This window comes from Nelumbo lutea, chromosome 5 (genome assembly GCF_056320005.1).
Source record: "Nelumbo lutea isolate HS-2025 chromosome 5, American lotus-T2T, whole genome shotgun sequence".
In the NCBI taxonomy this organism is placed as follows: Eukaryota; Viridiplantae; Streptophyta; class Magnoliopsida; order Proteales; family Nelumbonaceae; genus Nelumbo; species Nelumbo lutea.
The window spans coordinates 53,853,260-53,872,938 of NC_142688.1; the positions used below are offsets into that span (position 1 = coordinate 53,853,260).

Consider the following 19,679-nt stretch of genomic DNA (forward strand, 5'->3'; position numbering starts at 1 on the left):
AATGAGGACTGCTAATGGCCTACTGATAAGAACATGGAATATCTATAGATGACAAAACAGCAGAAAAGGAACTATGGTTTGAAGGAAAACCATAACAATTAGGTGGTCTAGAGATACAAAAAGAATGGCGCAAAGGAAGAGAATGAGCAATAGAGGGATCTAAAACAGAAGTGTCACTTATAGAGTTGTTTGGGATGGATGAAGAAGCTGGACGGGAGGAAGGGGGGTCGTAGGTGCGGGCACTGGACCACAAACTCACTTGCGAGAGAAGACGAGAAGATCCTTCACAATTGTTGAAGACGGGGCATCTAGTGAGTCAAAGTCATATAAAACAGAAACAAGGTGCAAATAACTTGGCTACTCCCTCCGCTTATGGGAGAGTTAAGACAATTTACCTTCATCCGCTTATTTGTAATTTTTCTTCATTGAATTCAACGAAGATTTCTGTTATTGATGGGAAAAAAAAAAGATAACTTGGCTGCTCCCAAAAAGAAAGAGATGTGCTCAAGAAAAATCACATTCCGAGAAATACGAATTCGTGTAGAGGGATCATAACAAAGAAATCCCTTGTGGTTAGGACTGTAACCGATGAAGGTGCACATAACAGATTGAACTGAGAACTTGGAACATTCATGAGATGGAAGATGAACAAAGCATAGGCATCCAAACATTTTCTGATGAGGTGACATGTTAACAAGAACAAATGAAGGAATGCAATTAATTAGATGCACAACAATACTAGCAGCCTCCACCCAAAATGGAGGCACATGTGACTCTTGCAGAAGAGTCCTCACAACACTGAGAACATGGCCATTTTTCCGTTCTGCCACACCATTTTGTTGAGTGTTAGGACAGCTCCGTTGAACTTGTATGCCATGATGTTTCAAATAAACTAGGAATTCTCCATCACTGTATTCTCCCCATGAGTTGGAACATAAGATCTGTACACTTGATTGAAACCAAGCTCGTGCCATAGCATGAAACAACTAAACAATAAGAAAGACTTTTGACTTGTGTTTGAGAAAGTATCTTCAAGTGTACCTAGTACAATCATCAATGAACAATACAAAATATTTGTATCCCAAACGTGAAACAACAGATGAAGTCCAAACATCACTATGTATAATTTCAAAAGGTGAAGTAGCATGTTCAGTTATGTGAGTAATAGTAAATGGAAAAATACGACTCTTATTCAAACAACAAGTAACACAAGATGTATCAAAAGTTTTCACAAAGGAAATTTTATTTCTAATGAAGCCAGAGTCAAACAAAAGCTTAAGTTTTTTAGAGTTTGGGTGACCCAAACGTTTATGCCATAAATCCCAGACATTATTTCTTTGATCCAAAACAGGACTCAATGAAGAAGAGCTCAAATAAGCAAAGAATGATGTTGATTGAGATTTCTCAAACTTTAGTGTAAAACAAGCGACCCAACCTGTGCCCCTTCCCTTTCACCTTCTCAGTGCACCGGTCTTGAATCAAACAACAATCAGAGGAAAAAGTTAGAATGTTACCTTCATCAACCAGTCGACCAACTGAAATAAGGTTAGCAGTAAGTTTAGGAACAAAGAAGGTCTTGGTAAGGGAAAATGAGTTTGAGGGTGAGAGTTTGAGACACAAATCATCACTCCTAATGATGTCTAGTTTTTAACCATTGCCAGTAACAATATGTTTATGGTGGGTTGCAGAAAAGTCGTTTGTTGGTTCAAGGTAGGTTCTAATCATATGATTCGTAGCACTAAAATCAATTATCCAAACATGAGAGGGAGAAGAGTAGTAACTAGAGAACTCACTAGATAGGCCAATAGAAAAAAAGGCAATGAGATAGCAGAGGGTACTAGTTGTCGTATTTCTTCCTTGTTCATGGAAGCAGAAGATTCACCTTTGACAGTAGAGACATCAGTCGTTTGACCCTCAGACACCTGATAAGCTCAGGGCTGATTCTTCATCATTGTACCCTTAGAGGGATGAACTGGGCAGTCTAGGATGATACAACCATGTTGTTTGCAGTAAGTTCATACATTCTTCGTCTTGCAATGTAAGGCTATATGTCCAAACCCCTTACATTCATAACATTGAGTCTTAGAAAAATCCTTTCCACCAGATTTCTTACTTCCGTGCGCAATGAAAGCAATTTCAACCCCTAAATCAAGTTGCCTCTCCTCTATGTTTGTAGCAGTCATGAGTTTGGTTTCTTCCCTCAACTCTCCCATCACAGAGTCTAAATCCGGAAGGGTAACTCTACTCAAGATGTTAGACCTGATTATTTCATATTCAGGTCTCAGTCTCATAAGGAACTAGTTCACATTTCTATTCTCAAAATGCTTTTGTAAATACTTAACACACTCTAGGGGATCAGAGGGATTAGTGTTAACTAGTTCATATTCTGCCCACAAATCAATGACGCCTACATAGTACTCTTGTATCTTTCTATCCCCCTAGCAATAGGCAAAGATCTCAAACTCAATATGATATTGTATTGGCATGTTGGACTGATGATAAACCTACTTCAAATAGGAATACATCTCATAGGTTGTTCACAGTCTTCTCATGGGAATAGAAAAGTGAGGTATAATGGAGCTTAGAATCCAGGAGACTAATTTCCCATTGTCAAGTTTCCATTGTTGAAAAGTCTTTGCTTCAGCTTTGTGAATAATCTTATTCAGTTCAGGTTTGAAGTATGAAAAGAAGAGGAAGGAGAAGAAGAAGAAGAAGAGAAGAGAAAGAGGAGAAGAAGGGTTCGGCAGTAGAGGAAAATTCACCCCTCTAGCCGGCCCACTTTGTATTTTTAATGAATAAGTTAAGGTACAAAAAAGACAGTATTGTCCCTTACAAGTGATGGGACACAACTTAAACTTGAATAAAACAGACCTTTCACTTCTAACAAGATAAACCAAAAGACCAAAATACCCCTGTACTGCCGACTCTTAACACTCCCCCTCAAACTAGAGAGTATATGTCATATAGTCCCAGCTTGTCACATATGTAATCTACTCTGCCCCAAGACAGACCCTTTGTAAAGAGATTTGCCCACTGGTTTCCTGAGCTCACATGATATGTAGTTATCACTCCACTAATCACTTGTTCCCTTACAAAGTGGCAATTTTCTTCAATATGCTTTGTTCTCTCATGGAAGACTGGATTAGAAGACATGTGTACAACAGCTTGATTATCACAGTATAATCTCATGGGTTTGTCAACTGAGAATCACATCTCTTGTAGCAAATTGTTCAACCATACTAGTTCACATGTAGTATGAGTCATAGCCCTATACTCAGCTTCTGCACTGCTCCTTGCCACCACTGTTTGTTTCTTGATCGTCCAAGTTACCATATTGCCACCAAGGAAGGTACAATATCCTATAGTTGATCTCTTATCTGATACAGAACCAACCCAATCAGCATCTGTATACCCTTCTATCTCCAGATTTCCTCCACTTTTGTAAAGTAGACCACGACCTGGAGCACCCTTCAAATACCTAACAATTCTTGGAACTGCTTCCCAATGTGGAATCCGAGGATGTTGCATAAACTGACTCTCCATACTTACAGCAAATGATATATCTGGCCGTGTGATAGTCAGATAGTTCAGTTTTCCCACCAATCTCCTATACCTTCCAGGATCATCAAATTCTTCACCTGCATCCACACTCAGCTTAGCATTTAGTTCCATAGGTGTCTCGATTGGTTTAGCACCTAACGGCCCTGTTTCTTCAAGTAGGTCAAGGACATATTTCCTATGACATAAGTTAATTCCATGCCTTGACCTTGCAACTTCTATTCCGAGGAAGTACTTCAGGTTACCCAGATTTTTTGTGTTGTAGTGATCCTGAAGGAAGTTATTCAACCTGTCAATCCCATTACTGTCACTCCCAGTTATGACAATATCGTCCACATACACCACTAGCAAGATTTTCCCATCTTTTGAGTCATGGTTGAACACGGAATGAATGACCTGACACTGTTTCATCCCAAAGTTCTTCACTACTTCACTGAATCTACCAAACCATATACGTGGAGATTGTTTCAGCCCATAAATTGCCTTTACAAACCTTACCATCCTCCCCCTGAGCAACAAACCCTGGTGGTTGCACCATATATACCTCCTCAATTAGATCACCGTGCAAGAAGGCATTCTTGATGTCAAGTTGTAATAGAGGTCAGTCATACATTGCTGCTAATGAAATCAATACCCGAACTAAGCCAATTTTAGCCACAGGAGAAAATGTCTCCATATAGTCCACACCATACAACTCAGAATATCCCTTGGCCACTAACCTGGCCTTTAATCGTTCTACACTGCCATCTGGAAGATACTTCACTATGTAGACCCACTTACACCCAACAACATGCTTACCAGGAGGGAGAGTAGTAAATTCCCACGTGTGATTGTGTTGTAAAGCAAACAATTCCTCTTCCATTGCTTGTCGCCACCCTAGAGAGGTAAGAGCTTCCTGGATAGTTTTGGGAGTGGAAACAAAGGATAGCAAGGATATAAAATGGCGATGGGAAGCAGAAAGATGAGCAACTAGAACATAATGAGAAATAGGATGAGATGTACAACTACGTTTACCTTTCCGCAATGCAATAGGAAGATCAAGGTTCGAAGGAGGAGGTGCAACCACAGGATCTGTCAACGATGACTGAATTGGAGGAGGGGTCGGTGCTCTTCTGTGAGTATACACTTGTCGGATTGGTGGCCGCTTAGTAGTAACCTGCACGGGAGAGGAAGGAGAACGAACAGGAACCACAGGAGGGGGATCCGCAATTAGAGCAGGAACCACGGAGAGGGGGTCCTCAACTGGAATAGGAAGGGGAACCACGAGGGAAGGAAAAGGGACCTCAGTACTCGAGAAAAAATGGGACTGATTCAAAGAAAGTGACATCCGAACACACAAATGGCTTATGAGAGTTAGGGTTATAGCACTTATACCCTTTTTGAGTCCTGGGGTATCCAAGGAAGATGCATTTAGTAGCACGTGCATCTAACTTGTCTAAACCAGGCCCCAAATTTTGAACAAAACAAACACACCCAAAGACTCTCGGGATAAGAGGAAACGGAGACAGAGTGGGAAACAAGACTAAAAAAGGGGATTGACTTCCAAGGATAGACATGGGCATTCGATTGATGAGGAAACATGATGTTAGGACAACATCACTCTAAAAACACTTTGGAACATTCATATTAAGCATATTGGATCGCGCAGTTTCAAGTAGATGTCAATTTTTCCGTTCAGCCACACTGTTCTATTGTGGGGTGTAGGAACAAGAAGTTTGATGAATTATCCCATGGTGCTCTAAGTATTGTTGAAATGGTGTTGAGGTGTACTCTTTTGCATTATCGGAGCGAAGAATTTTAATCTGAACTCCAAATTGGGTACGTATTTCAGCATAAATTTTTTTGAAAAATAGAGAACAATTCAATATGATCTTTCATAAAATAGAGCCATGTCATCCTTGAAAAGTCATCAACAAAAATTACAAAATACTTATAACCATTGTATGACACTACTTTATTTGGATCCCAAACATCAGAATGAACTAAAGAAAAAGGACTCAAGACATGGCTATCAACTCTTGGACTAAAAGAACCTGTGGTATTTCCCAAGCTGGCACGACTCACAATCCAACGGTGAAAGATGACTTAAGGACGGAACCAGCAACTTTAGTGCCTTGAGAGATGGATGACCAAGTCTGCAATGCCATTGTAGAGGAATAAGAGACGACTAAAATGCTACTGACGGGCCACCACCATCAAGGTAATACAATCCACCTGCCTCAAGAAGAGGGACAAAAGGTTATAGAACAATTAAGTGATTTGGTTAATCTACTAATAGACATAAAGTTAAACGGGAACTTGGGAACATATGAAACAAATGATAAAAATAAGGAGGTAAGATCAACATCACCAACACCACAAATGGGAGATGTAGAACCATTAGCAAGGGTAACTGTTTGGGATGTGGAAGACTGAGAAAGTGAAGAAAATACATTTGGAGTCCCAAACATATGATCCGAGGCTCCAGAGTCAATGATCCAGTGTGAAGGTTTGGAAGCCAAGCAAGCCATACTTGAATGGGCAAGAGTAGTTGTGCTCTATTGAGAGGATGTCTAAAGGAACTTCTCATATACCTCACATGGTACACTCACCATCTCCTTCCCATAAGCATCAGTAGATGTGGAGGGAGTCTGATCAGTTTGCTGATTTTCACTAACTGTACCACTGCCACTAGTCACAGCATGGTTAGCCCAAGTGTTGGGTGGACCATGTAAATCATAGCAGAAATTAACAGTGTGCCCCTCTAATCCACAATATGTGCATTTTCTAGGTGCATTACTTCTTCCTCTACCATGACCTCCCCCTAAATCTCGACCACCATTGCAGCCACCAAAACGATTAAACATAGGACCACCTTGGTTTCCTGGAAACCCATGGCCACCACCTCTATTTCCATGACCTCCCCCTCTAGTCACCACAAAACCAGATTTGTCCGAGAGAGAAGAAGACTCTATAGACTCAATAGATATCCTCCGAAGACGAGCAAACACTTCTTAAAGTGAGGGAAGAGCAGACCCCCCCCCCCCAGTATTTGTGCTCGAATAGGTTCATATTCAGCCTTTAGACCCACTAGGAACCTTGTCACATCAAGTTGCTCTCGCTGTTGTTGTTGAACCTAAACATCCGGAGTCGGAGGATGATATACATTAAGCTCATTTCGGATTTTTCTCATGCTTGCATAGTACTCCTCCAAGCTTTGGTTACCATGCTTCAAATTAAAGTACTCTTGGTACAGCTGATATACCCTAGTAGTATTATCTTGGCCGGAGTAAAGTTTCTTAGCATGGTCCCAGATTTCTTTAGCTGAATCTTGGAACATAAAATTCACACTGATTTTAGGTTCCATGCTATTCCACAACCAAGTCATGATTTGTGCATCCTCCTGTTTCCAATCACTGAACCCTAGAGAATTAGAGGAGGGTTTCTCCTCTCTCACATGTTTTGCCTTTTTCTTGGCTTTTAAAAACACCTCCACAGATTTGGCCCATGGCACATAATTCTCACCATTCAACTTAATAGATGTCATTTGAATTAGGTAATTTGGAGAAATCATAACACTGTTTTATTGTCATTCCCATCTCCAGTTGATGCCATCATAACTAATTCATCTCACTTCACAAAGGAATCACTGTTATAAACAAAGTATTCACCTTCAACTATTCAGCACCACGCCACAGACTACTCAACAGAATATAATTATGACCATACTACTGCTGTCATGAATTCAGCATTCAAAAAACCCTACTTTCAACTCACATATCCAGGTATAAACAGAAGTAAAAGAGGCTTATATGCATACCTATCGATTCACACCACCACATGAATGAAACCTAGACAAAAGATAGCAGCCGCAGTCCACTACTGGGCGAATAAATATTTCTTTTCATACCTGTCCACAACCAGCCCTCTTCGTATCATAGAATAGAGGGAATCTAGTACACCACTACAACGATCACCACCACAGAAACTGGAGGCATATTTACCTCCAAGAACAAAAAACGACCACTCCTTTTAGGCCCCTTGTCAAACTTCCAATCTGTCTAGAAGATATTTAATAAAAAACTGATATGGCTGGCGGCGAAGAAGAAGAAGAGAAAGAGGAGAAGAAGGTCTCGGCAGTAGAGGAAAAGTCACCCCTCTAGCCGACCCACTTTGTATTTATAATGAATAAGTTGAGGTACAAAAAAGACAGTATTGTCCCTTACAAGTGATGGGGCACATAAACTTGAATAAAACAGATCTTTCACTTCTAACAAGATAAACCAAAAGACCAAAATACCCCTGTGCTGTTGACTCTTAACAAGCTTCATCCGGCCCGGTAATTGTACCATCCAGATAACCTTCCAGACCCTTTCCCTCAACAAAGAAATCAAAATGGAACTTCCACATTCTGTAGTTAGTTCCATCAAACTTCACAGGTATGACATCAACCTTATCAGCCTTTTAGGTCAATAATTTCCAGTCCAGAACGACAATAGGAATGAGTTCAAGTCCGAGTAGAAGCACCGATAAGCTGTTCTTTGAGTAAAACTGATTAGAAAGCCTTCTAAACACTAGAAAAAGTGTTCAATAGCCAAATAAAAGTGATTGTCGAAAATAATAATCCAAACAACTAGGTTTTAGGACTGACAGTCCAACAAAATGGAAGTTTGCAGGCCTGCTGAGCCAAAGAAGGGATTGAAACCCTTCTAGAACGAAGTAAATCTTCAAACTAATCAATGGAACATCTAAAGTAGGTCAGGGCGACACAAACTTTAGAATACAAGGCTGAACACAACAACCAAATGGAAGAAAACACAAAAAAACTCACCCGGTATGCGTTTTTTTTTATCCCAAAAAAGTGAGCCCTCTTGTTTAGACCAGAACTCAGGAAAAATCCAATCTTCACGAGATTTTACAGGTGTAACAAAGAGGTTAGGGTGACCCAAGATGCAAAATCTCAGCCCCAACAGATAAGTCAATCAAGAGAGAAAGCAAGAACACTGATTCGGAGAGCATTTTTCCCAGAAAACGCAGTACACCTTGTACTGACCGAAACAGTCCCAAAGAGAAGCCTTTAGTAACTCCAACAGGCCAATTTGAACACTCAAATAACAGTCTTAACAACCAAGAATGAAACCTTGCTCTGATACCATGTCATACAACCAGTTCTTACAAGAGAATAGAACACAGTTCTGGGGTGTGAAACAAAATCAATCGACTCCACCCCAAGAGTGATGCAGTAGGGCTGGAACAAACTAACACAAGACAGAAAGAGAGAGGAGAAAGGGTAGAGAAAGAGAAAAGAGAGAGAAATCCCAAGGAATCACTCCAAGGGGTCCTAGAATCACTCTAGGGTTTGTAGGAATCGCTCCATACAGCAAGAGAGCTCTTAAGAAATCTTCATTCATTCATTCGCCTCAAAAGGAAGAGAATACATCTATTTATAGAGTGACTTGTGTGGCCCGGAACACTGTTCATCATAATTACAAAAAGTCACTCTTTGTCTTGTGCAACAAGAAGCACAATAACTTTCTATCTACTAATGAAAATAAACTGAAAATTGAAAGACAAGCACTACTAAGCTATAGGAACAAGATGCTATAGCCCAAGTCCACATTGGGCTGGTCAAAATGACGAAAATACCCCTGACCAGATCAGTCCATGTCCCAAGAGTCTTCTCCATGCCAAATCAGAACCTGTTTGTTGGCCTTATTCTTACGAGAATAGGCCTTATAATGCATAGACCGATCCCCATCAAAGAGCCAGCCATTATATATATGAAATATTAGATATTTACAGAGAAGTACTTACAGGACTAAAGAAGAAAATAAATACGGAAGGAAAATACAGTACAACAGGTCAATTTCACTTACTGAACTGAAGATACAAAATTTCTATGTATTGCTTTCACTATTTTTGAACTTAGTCAAAAGTCAAAACGAAGTGCTATTGCTTTCTGCAATTTAATATGGTTGCAATCTGACACAGGAAAAAGAACTTGTAGATCATGTTTACAACTTACCAGAAGTGCCCATAAGATTCATTGGTTTAAGCATAAATTATATTTCTAGTTTACTATTCTGAGTGAAACTGAAAATCTGTAGGATGCATTATTGGTGATGAAGTAGATGGTGTTCCTGGAATTCAACATGTAGCTCCTGGTTTTGGTCGAAAGACGGCCCTGAAGCTCTTAAAGAAACATGGTTCATTAGAAAATTTACTAAATGCAGCTGCAGTTAGAACTGTGGGAAAACAATATGCACAAGATGCTCTTACTAAGAATGCTGATTACCTGCGAAGAAATTATCAAATTCTTAGCTTTAGGAGGTAAGGATTTTCTCTGTATAATTGACACTACAACTTTTTAATGTGCAATTGGTAATCAGAATCCATGATTAACCATGAGACAGGGATGTTGATGTTCATCTTGAGGAGGAATGGTTATCTGAGAGAGATACTTGTAATGACATGGATGTTTTATCTAGCTTTGTCAAATCATTGGGAGGTGAGAAACTTCATCACCAAAATGCTGCAGCTGCTGGGTGTTAGGCTCTACTACCTCGGACTTGTTTAAGAGGATGGCTGAGTATGTATTGATCAAAAAAAGGATGGCTGAGTATGCATGCTTTTTTGGAGATAATTCTTTGTTAATGATATATTGGTTCAATTTACATTGTATTTATGGGATTTTCTAGTTTTGTGTGCCTTCATCTTTTTTATCATTTCAATGGTCTAATACCCATCACCTGGAAGCACATGAACCTGCAAGCAGCCATGCACACAGAGAACACACACATACAGAGATGAATTGGTCCATTACAACTTTACAAGTGTCAAAGAAAATGAGGGTAGGTTATAAATTAAGCAAGTAGGTAGAAACTTTAGGTTGAGTGTTTTATTGGTGCAATTTTGAGAATGGAATATCTTAGTAAAATATAGAATGAAATTTCTATGCTTATTTAGTTAATATGTAGGGTGCATGTTGAAGATGCCCTTGTTTTGTCTTTATTTTATTTGTTGTATATTGCCTTTATTGTGTGCTTACGGGGTGCATAATTGAAGACATACTTGCTTCTCTTTTTTTATTGTTTTTCTCTTTTTGGTATTGTCAAGTAAACTTGTTTTGTCTGGACTCCTGTGAAATCCTTAAATTAGAAAAATTACAGCCTTTACTAGTTAGAGCATGAAGCATCTTCAACTACAATAGCATAACAATATGCAGGAAGCTTAATTGGTAAACAGTTATTTAGAGAATAGAGAGCATATTCAAATTTGAGTTATTCCAAGTGATACAAAGGAATATTATTAAGAACATGGCCACCAGTTTTCTTGCTTTTATCCCAAAGAAAAATGTGATTAGCCCCTGATGACTTTAGGTCCATAAGTTTGACTTGAAGCATGTAAAAATTTGTATGCATAGTTATCTTTAAGAATTTAGTAGTGATGTTATACCAAGTTATTTCTTTCAAATCCTTGTATCACAGTAGTGTTATTTATACATGCATTCACATTATCCTGTCTAATATTTTTCTTCTACTTGTTAAAATTAACCTAGAGAATGAAAATTTTTTCCAATGCAAACTAATAAAGAAAATGTTATTCCCTGTATCCTTATGGTAGTTCATGTTAATCCCTCATTTCAATGCAACTATTTGCAAAATAAACAGGCAGGATGAATTATAATCCCCAAAATAGTTTGGAGAGGGTCATTTTCGTTTCCATTTTTATATTTGAAAGTTGGTCTACTTGGCGTTATTACTGCACTTTGATAACTTGAAGTATTTATCATGCTACCTTACAGAATTTCTCATGTATATAGCATCTGTAAAGTGTCTCAGAGAATGAGGGTTAGCAGTTATGATGCGTAACCCTAGGTTCTTTATGGTCTTTCCTGATTGAGAGACTATATTGTCTTCAGGAAAAAAAAAAAGAGATTTATGGACCATTTGTTAACACATAAACTTCAGTACTGAAACTACAGCCCAGTGCCCCAACCACAAAGAGTTGTAGCTGCTTTAGTAGTCAGTGCTTATGGAAATGGATATACTGCCTGGAAGAAGTTAAGGTGGCCTCGTATATCTGTCAACAGTAAGTAAATGTACCTGTTCTGTTATATTTTTCCTATTATATTACCTGTGCTTTCTGTAGATGATATTTCCTGCTAATGAATTCTTATGTCTTGATAGAAGGCCACAGGGGATGCTGGAGAAGGCAAGCAATATGATGCAGTCAAAGTTATTCGGTCACTGAAGATCAAATATTTTGCTAAGATTAGAACGAAGGGCCAATTCACCTTTAACTTACTGCATCCCATTTGCAAGAAAAATCGCAACACCCAATTAATATGCAGTAATGCCTGCTTGTTTAATGTATCAAATCTCAATGCATATGTCTCATAATAGAAAAGCTTTTTCCTCTCTCTCTCTCTCTCTCTCTCTCTCTCTCATTTTTTCTCAATTTTCAAAGGGAGTTGGACAATTATTCTTGTTTCCAGAGGTCTCTTAGGAGGAAGTTTACGACATTTGCATGGTATTCATTATTACTGCATGGTGCGTATAAAACGACAACTGGTTAAAAATAGGAATGTAACTATGGTTCTCTTGCACATGCTAACAGACGTGCAAGAAATGTGAGGTGGTGAGTCAAATTGCGAGGGTCCAAGCTCTTCCAAGTGAAGTTGGAGAAGACACTATCCATAGTAGTTCGTTCCCATGAATGTTTTGCTTGAATCAAAATGGACGGTAACTTTAGATGAATTTGGAGCTGGTTATGTTGTATTGATCATGGACATCAACAAAGAGTTTCTTGCAACCTTTCTGTAGCAGACAGCCTTGGATCACCATTTTTTGCTGAACCTTACGTACTTCAGTGGCACTTATATGATCAGTTCGCCTGATTTGAGTCAAATTCGCATTGAAACTTTGAAACAGACTGTAGCGGCTTCTGAATTACTTTTGTGGATAGGAATTGCAAATCATATAGAAACATTTACTTAATGAAAACATTCAGTCTGAATTGTCAGGATGTGAAAGGGTTCAATGGCATTTTGTAAAACAGGATTTAAACACTTCCCCATTCCCTAGCAAATTCTACATGTCTGAAATGGTAGTTTGTTTTTTCTAACCCTATTATCAATTCGGAAAAAAAAATGATCCCAACCCTATACTAGTAGGGACATAAAATCAAAACCCAAAACCAAAACTAATCCAACCATTGTCAATACGTGTAATGTAGATCTTGACCCTATGTAATTGGGTCAGATGACTCAGATCACTTTGGTTCCATTGTCTATCTTAATAAAATGCAATCTTCTAAGAAATCAGGTGTATTGGCCTCTAGTTCCCCACAAAGTAAAACTTGATCTAACTATCTAAGATATTTAGGTTGTGGGACCCATTGAATGTGGTTCAGATCTGTTTACCAAAACACATATATTACACTTAGATGCAATCGCACAAATAAGTTTCTTTGTCCAGGTCAGAGAAGTCACCACAAATCACAATAGAGATGACATTTATAGTCAGCTTACATGAAGCTGTGCGTGAACGTATCTGTCAATGGAAAGGCCATTTTAAGGCAAAAACAAATGACATTAGAGACACCATTGATAGATCCGTTAGACAATGAATATAATAAAATAATAAAAGCATGCGTATATGGCATTTAATTAAGTAAATTATTTAGGGTCTGTGATTGTATAAAGTTAAATAAGTAAATTAAATAAATTATACTATTTAAGATAATTAATTAAATTAATCCAACTATGTAAATTAAGCAATTGAATAAGTAAATTAAATAAACAAACTAATCAATTTAAATAAGTAAATTAAGCCAATTAAGCATGGTTTTAAAAACCATTCACCAAATTGAAAAGTTTAGTAGTTCAACCTTCGAAAATCTTAGTGACCAAGTCAACATTTTTGTTTTGTTTTTTTTTTTTTTGGAAAATTCTAAGCCAAATATAAAAAAGGAACTGGACAATTGATTGGTTCCTAGCTTGAACAATTCAACCACCTGGGTCAACAATGAATTTATAACCATGCAACAGGTGAGTTACCTAATTGATTAAGTAAATTAAGCTGCACAAATAGATCAATTAAAGAAATTAAGCTAATTACACTAAATAAGTAAATTAAGCCAACTATGTAAATTAAGCAATTGAATAAGTTGAATTAAGCCAATTAAGTGAATTAGCCAATTGATTAACTAAATTAAGCTAAGTAAATAGAGTCATTAAATAATCAAAGATAATTAAGACAAATAAGTAAATTATGTTATTGTTAATTAAATAAATTAAAATAAGTTGTTAAAGTAATTAAAGAAATTAAGTAAATTAGTTTAATTAAGAAAATTGAGTTACTAAGTTAATTAAGTGATTGTTAATTTCATATTAGTTAAGCTAATTAAGTTAGTGTTTAAGTAATAATTTACTCTTAATTGTTGTTAATTATTTACTATTTAATTAATTATTATTAATTTAATGACTCTATTTTGGTAAAATCCTTAAAGCAATTTATTTCAAGGTTAATAAAATTTATTTTCTAACTAATAGATCTTTTAACATATAAAGCAGTCTTTTCAAATTTTAGGGTCTAAAGTGACCTTTTCAAACTTGAATAATCCCACATAAGCATGTTTTTATTATTTTATTCATTGTCTAACGGATCCATTGATAGCATTGTAACACCATCTTTTTTTTTCCTTAAAAATGACCTTTCCATCATAGTTTGAGGGCAAAAGTGGATTTTTTAATTCTTTAGGGTTTAAAGTGGCTTTTTGCAAAGTTAAAGGGTATAGGCACACACACACACACACAGTTTCATGCTCTCCTTTTCTTTTCATCCATGATCAAATTTTAGTTTCCAAGAATTACCCCCATCTATTAGGTAATACTTTCTTTGCAAAATTTATGAAACGATGGCTACTTTGTTTTTTCTCCTTCCTCTCTCTCAAAATTTATGAAATATGAATTGAGAATCTTCCGCATACGGGGGAGGCACCAATGGTTCAAATTGTATGCCGGTTTTTAGTTTTGTGGTTCCTGATGAGCTGCTTTCTCCAAGTAGCAATTTCTATTGAGGACCTACAAGAGAAGAATCATTGTTTAATTGAAAATGTTAGTTATGAAATATTATATAGTATGTTCATATTTTCATTGTTAGCTGAGGGTACACATTGAAGTTTCAGAGCTGAGTTTTCAAGTTGGCTTGGCTTGTTGATGAGCTGGTTTCTCCAAGTAGCGATTTTCCTTAAAGACCTACAAGAGAAGATTCATTGTTTAGTTGAAAACTGTAGATATGAAATTCTATATAGATATGTTCATATTTGGATTATTAGATGAGGGGTACACCTTCAAATTGTGGTTCAACTCCAATAGTGGATTTTGTACATATAGTTGAAATAGTTAGGATAGTAGCCTGTGATTTTCAGCCTCTCATTTAACATTAGTAACGAATGTAAATATAGGGAAGTATTGTCCTGTAGGCTCAACAATAATGGTGTATAGTAAACTAACAAAGGGACACATAAACTAAGTAGGAACCATGAGGTAAAAAGAAATAAAACCAAGAAAAATCAGCTTTGAGTTGATTATTGTACTTGTGAGTAATATTTAATATGAAATCCATAAACATTAATTCATACATTTGTTGGGATTACTTGTAGATTACCCAAACATTAATGTTGTCATGCATATCGGTTCTAAAATTGGTCGCCCATATCGTCCATCAAAACAACAGGTGTCACAATGGAGTCGATTTGCTAGACTGAAATTTTTATTAGATATCACAGAGCCACTTGTTCAGGATGTCCCTTACACTTTGTTGAATGGAGAAACAATTCAGATCCGTGTTCAATATGAATGTCTTCCCCATTTTTGTTCTTTTTGTGCAAGGATTGGGCACGAAGCTACAGCTTGTCATATTCGTCATAAATTGAACGTGGCTATAGACTCTTGTTCGGATGCTGCTATAAAGAAAAAATTTCAAGCGTTGGTGAATGATCGTATTACAACAGACATTAGAACGCCTCTTTCTGTACGAATGTCATCTACATCCCGTGCTTCTCAGGAGGCACCTGCTGCGGAAGAGCACCCTTCATCAGATACATTATTGTAGACACCAGCAATTTTCATCACCGGAGATCGGAGTTCCTATTACGATGGTGGTTATGAACAGTTGCACCACGTCATCTGTAGTTAAAGACTCCTCAGCAACTGCCAATAAGCCCAAAGTGGTTACTTGTAAGTTGGTGCATTCACAAATTTTCTATGTTGATGACAGAATTACTCCTAGTCCCTCCAGTTGTAGTTCCGTCAAATCAGGGAAGTTGTAGTCTTATACTAATTCTCCATCCTTAGTTCATGTTGAGACTTCTGCCAACGTTCCTACATCTAGATGTTTTAATGTTTCTTCTTCTGTTGTGTTGCCTACTCCCATGGAGGAGTCCAATGCAGGAAATTCAACTACAACAAATGCCGAAGCTTTATCTTCTCTGACAATATCTAATGCTACCAATGTTGCCTTTCAACCTCATAAAGCACTTCGGATTTCCTGCCAACCTTTTTCCTCCTCTTCTCTCTATTAACCCACTCAAATCATGCCACCTTTCCCTATCAGTACAACCTCCCAACAGTTGTCCAAGAAAGGTTAAGGCAGTCTTCTCTCTCTCTAACTTTGGACATTCGAATTCCAAAAGAGAACGTAATTCTCGGCAGAATCTCGTCACAAAAAAGAACTTCTTCCTCTTTCTTTCCTCAACTCATTTATTACTTCGCAGACCGAAACAGAGAGAGTCTGAGAAAACAAGGTGGAGAGGAGAGCGGCTAGATGGAGTGCTAGAACCAGAAGGAGGTGGTGAAGACGGGGTGCTCGATGTCGACGAAGGTGGCGGAGAGGTGGATGTAGAAGAGGGGGCTGGAGCTGCCAGGGGCAACGAAGAGGCGATAGGAGTTACTGTAGAGGTAGGATTGGAGGCGGGGGGGAGACAATGGGAGATACAGGAGTCACCGGAGAGGTAGTATTCGTAGAAAAGCGGAGAAGTGGAAGAAGGAGAGGCTACAAGGGGTGACGACATTGGCGGATTCTCGCCAAACAAGCTTCTAATCTTGCCAGCAAATGATCTCAATGAAAAAACATAAGCTAACAAGACAACCGGGACGGTGGGTGGGTTTTGTTTTATCCGGCAGCGCGTGTAGGAAAGCCAACGAGTTTCTGTCACCAGGGCTCTCATTGTTTTCTCAAACTCTCTCTGTTTCTGTCTGCGAAGTAATCAATGAGTTCTGAAAAGGGGAAGAATTTATTTTTGCTACGAGATTCTGCCCAGAATTATGTTTTCCCTTTCCGAATTCAAATGTCCAAAGTTGGAGAGAGAAAGACTGCCTTAAGGGAGTGTTAATTTGTTGGACAATTGTTGGGAGGTTGTACTGACAGGACAGGTGGCCTAATTTGATAGGAGAAGAGGAAAAGGTTAGCAGGAAATCCGAACTGCACATATAGTGGAAGGCGGGTCTGCTTCCATGGTTTGCGGTAAACCCACCAAATCAGATGCTTCTTGCTCTGGGAGCTCAACTTCATCTCTAACCATGTAGGGTTTACCTCTGCAAACATCTCTTGATGATGCTGCTAATATGCAAATTGACACAGATCTCAGCCTTATACGATCTTCCTCGGAGGCTTTTGTTGATGCTGGTTCTGAAGGCAATTTTCTACCCCCTCCTTGAATTTGAAGAAGCGATCTCGCCTTGCATTCACTATGAATTCTTCTACTGCAATTGGGGCTGAGGTGGTAGGCTCTCAAGTGCCACCACCCCAGCCATGAGGCTAATGTCTTGGAATTGCCAGGAAGGGGGGAGTTATCTAGACTCCTTCAAACTGAGAAACCAGCTATCTCCTTCATTATGGAAACTCGGTGTAATATGTCTAAATCTAATAAATTACTTCATCAATTCCCCCATTTGGGCCATCATGTAGTTCCTTCTGTCGGTCGCAGTGGTGGAATCTAGCTTCTCTAGACTTCTGATATTTCTATCTCTATTTCTTATTCCACCTCCAACATAGTTGTTGTAGATGTTATAAACTCGACCACTCACTTCCCTTGGAGCATCTTCTTTGTTTATGGTCATCCAGTTCGATCTCAAAGATCAACCATTTGGGATGAGGTGAGACGTCTAGGACGTTGTTCTAGTCACCCTTGGGTATTGATGCGTGACCTCAATGCTTTTTGTTCTGAGAATCATAAAGAGGGAGGACGACCTGTTTCAGCTTCGGATATATTTGGGGTTGAACGGTACTCTTTAATTGCTTATTACGGACTTCAAGACTAGGGTTTTCAGGGGCCTAGATTTACTTGGTCTAATCAACGACATATTACTGATTTGATTTCAGAGAGGATCGATCGTGTTCTAGCCACCAACCAATGGTTACTCCTTTTTACTTCAGCTTGGGTTCGTCATCTACCTGCAGTGGGTTCAAACCACTGTCCACTTCTCTCTACTATTCTTTCCCATCATCGAAGAGAGAGACCTTTATAATTTGAATCTTATTGGACTAGGCTGAATGGCTTCCATGACCAAGTGTCAAAGATCTGGACTTCCACTCCTAATGGGTTTTTCGACAAGTGTTTATCTTGTAAATCCTCTCTACGCAATTGGGCGATACAAACTCATGGTCTCTTACAACAGAAAAGAAAATGTCTTCTCATTGAGGTTCTTCAATCTTCGGAACGCTCTTCTACTAATTTAGAATAAGAGAGAGCCTTGCAAAAAGAACTTTATGAAACTCTTGAATTGAAGAGTTATAAGCATGAAAGACAAATATTTAAAAGAATGGATCGAATTTCATTAGACAATTAAGAGCTTGTACAAGGCTGTATATATACAAGAAGAATAATGAAAGAATTAGAAGCAATTACAAGAATAGAAATAATAAATTAAGGCAAGAGCTTCATTAGGAAACTTCCAAAGAGTAGAGTTTCCTTTTTGCTTTGATTGATCTCTCTATGGTAGGAATTCTCTGAATAGTACCTGTTCCATTTTTAGTAGGAATACTAGAGCCCTCTTTGGTAAGGGATTTAGAGCTCTCTTTGGTAAGAGATCTAAAACCCTCTTTAGTAGGAGGAGGAAGCCTAGGGCTAGTCGACTCCTCAATACACTCCCTCAAGTGAAAATGGGCAGGAAGCACATGAAGCTTGGACCTAAGCTAGTCAAACCGTTGAGACATCAAAGGCTTAGTGAAAATATCCGCAACTTGGTCTTTAATAAGAAGGAACCGCACCGCCAAGGACTTTTTAAAAATAAGATTACGAAAAAAGTGAAAATAGACCTCAATATGTTTAACGCGAGCACGAAAAATGAGATGAACTACGAGGTACGTGGCCCCAATATTGTCGTAGTAGAGAACCGGTGGCGATTGTGTTTTGACACCCAAATTGGAGAGGAGAGAGTTCAGCCACAATAGTTCTGTAGCGGCATTAGCTAGAATTCGAAATCCAGCCCCTGTGCTAGACCAAGCTATTATAGGCTACTTCTTAGTGCTCTATGAAACCAAATGAGAACCAAGAAAAATACCATATCCACCATTAGAACATTTGTCATTGGGGCAACCAGCCCAATTGATATCGGAGTATGTTGTCAAGGTGTCTGACAAGTTTGTCGAGAAAAACAATTAGGAGTCATTGGTTCCTTTGAGATACCTCGGTATCCTCTTTACTGCATCCCAATGTTTATCAGTAGGAGCTTGTAAAAACTAACAAACTTTATTCACTGCAAAGGCAGCATCTGGCCTTATCAGAGTGATACTGAAGGGGCACCTACAATGCTCTGGTGCTGAGTGGGATCAAATAGTGGTTCACCATTAAACCGAGAGAATCGGGATGAGTTGGCCATTGGACTAGAAATAGGTTTGTCCGCAACAAGGTTAGTCTTCAACAGAAGATCCAAAATATACTTATGCTAAGAAAGAAATAATCTAGTGGCATCGTGATGAGATTCAATACTAAGAAAGTAGTGCAACGACCCCAAGTCTTTTAGAGCAAAGGTCTGAGATAAAATGCTGATAAGCTGAGAAACATGAGCAAAGGAGGATCTAGTAATAATAATATCATCAACATAAACAATGATGTAAATGGTATTTTGTTCTCGA

General features: G+C 38.4%; 1 protein-coding gene across 9 annotated transcripts in view; it reads left to right on the forward strand.

Annotated features, from left to right (window-relative positions):
* LOC148852457 (5'-3' exonuclease family protein) overlaps positions 1-11,959 on the forward strand; it is a 49,522-nt gene extending 37,563 nt beyond the window's left edge. For 3 of the 9 annotated variants that reach the window (XM_088947862.1, XM_088947854.1, XM_088947858.1), the window contains 4 exons: positions 9,645-9,867; positions 9,951-10,126; positions 11,459-11,628; positions 11,727-11,959. In XM_088947862.1, coding sequence (XP_088803988.1) covers positions 9,645-9,867; positions 9,951-10,089 — 362 coding nt within the window. In that variant the 3' untranslated portion in view covers positions 10,090-10,126; positions 11,459-11,628; positions 11,727-11,959. Of the gene's footprint in view, positions 1-9,644; positions 9,868-9,950; positions 10,389-11,341; positions 11,629-11,726 lie in introns of all 9 variants that reach the window. The other 6 variants (XM_088947863.1, XM_088947857.1, XM_088947861.1 and 3 more) reach the window with 3 other exon arrangements.
* The last annotated feature ends 7,720 nt before the right edge of the window (positions 11,960-19,679 follow it).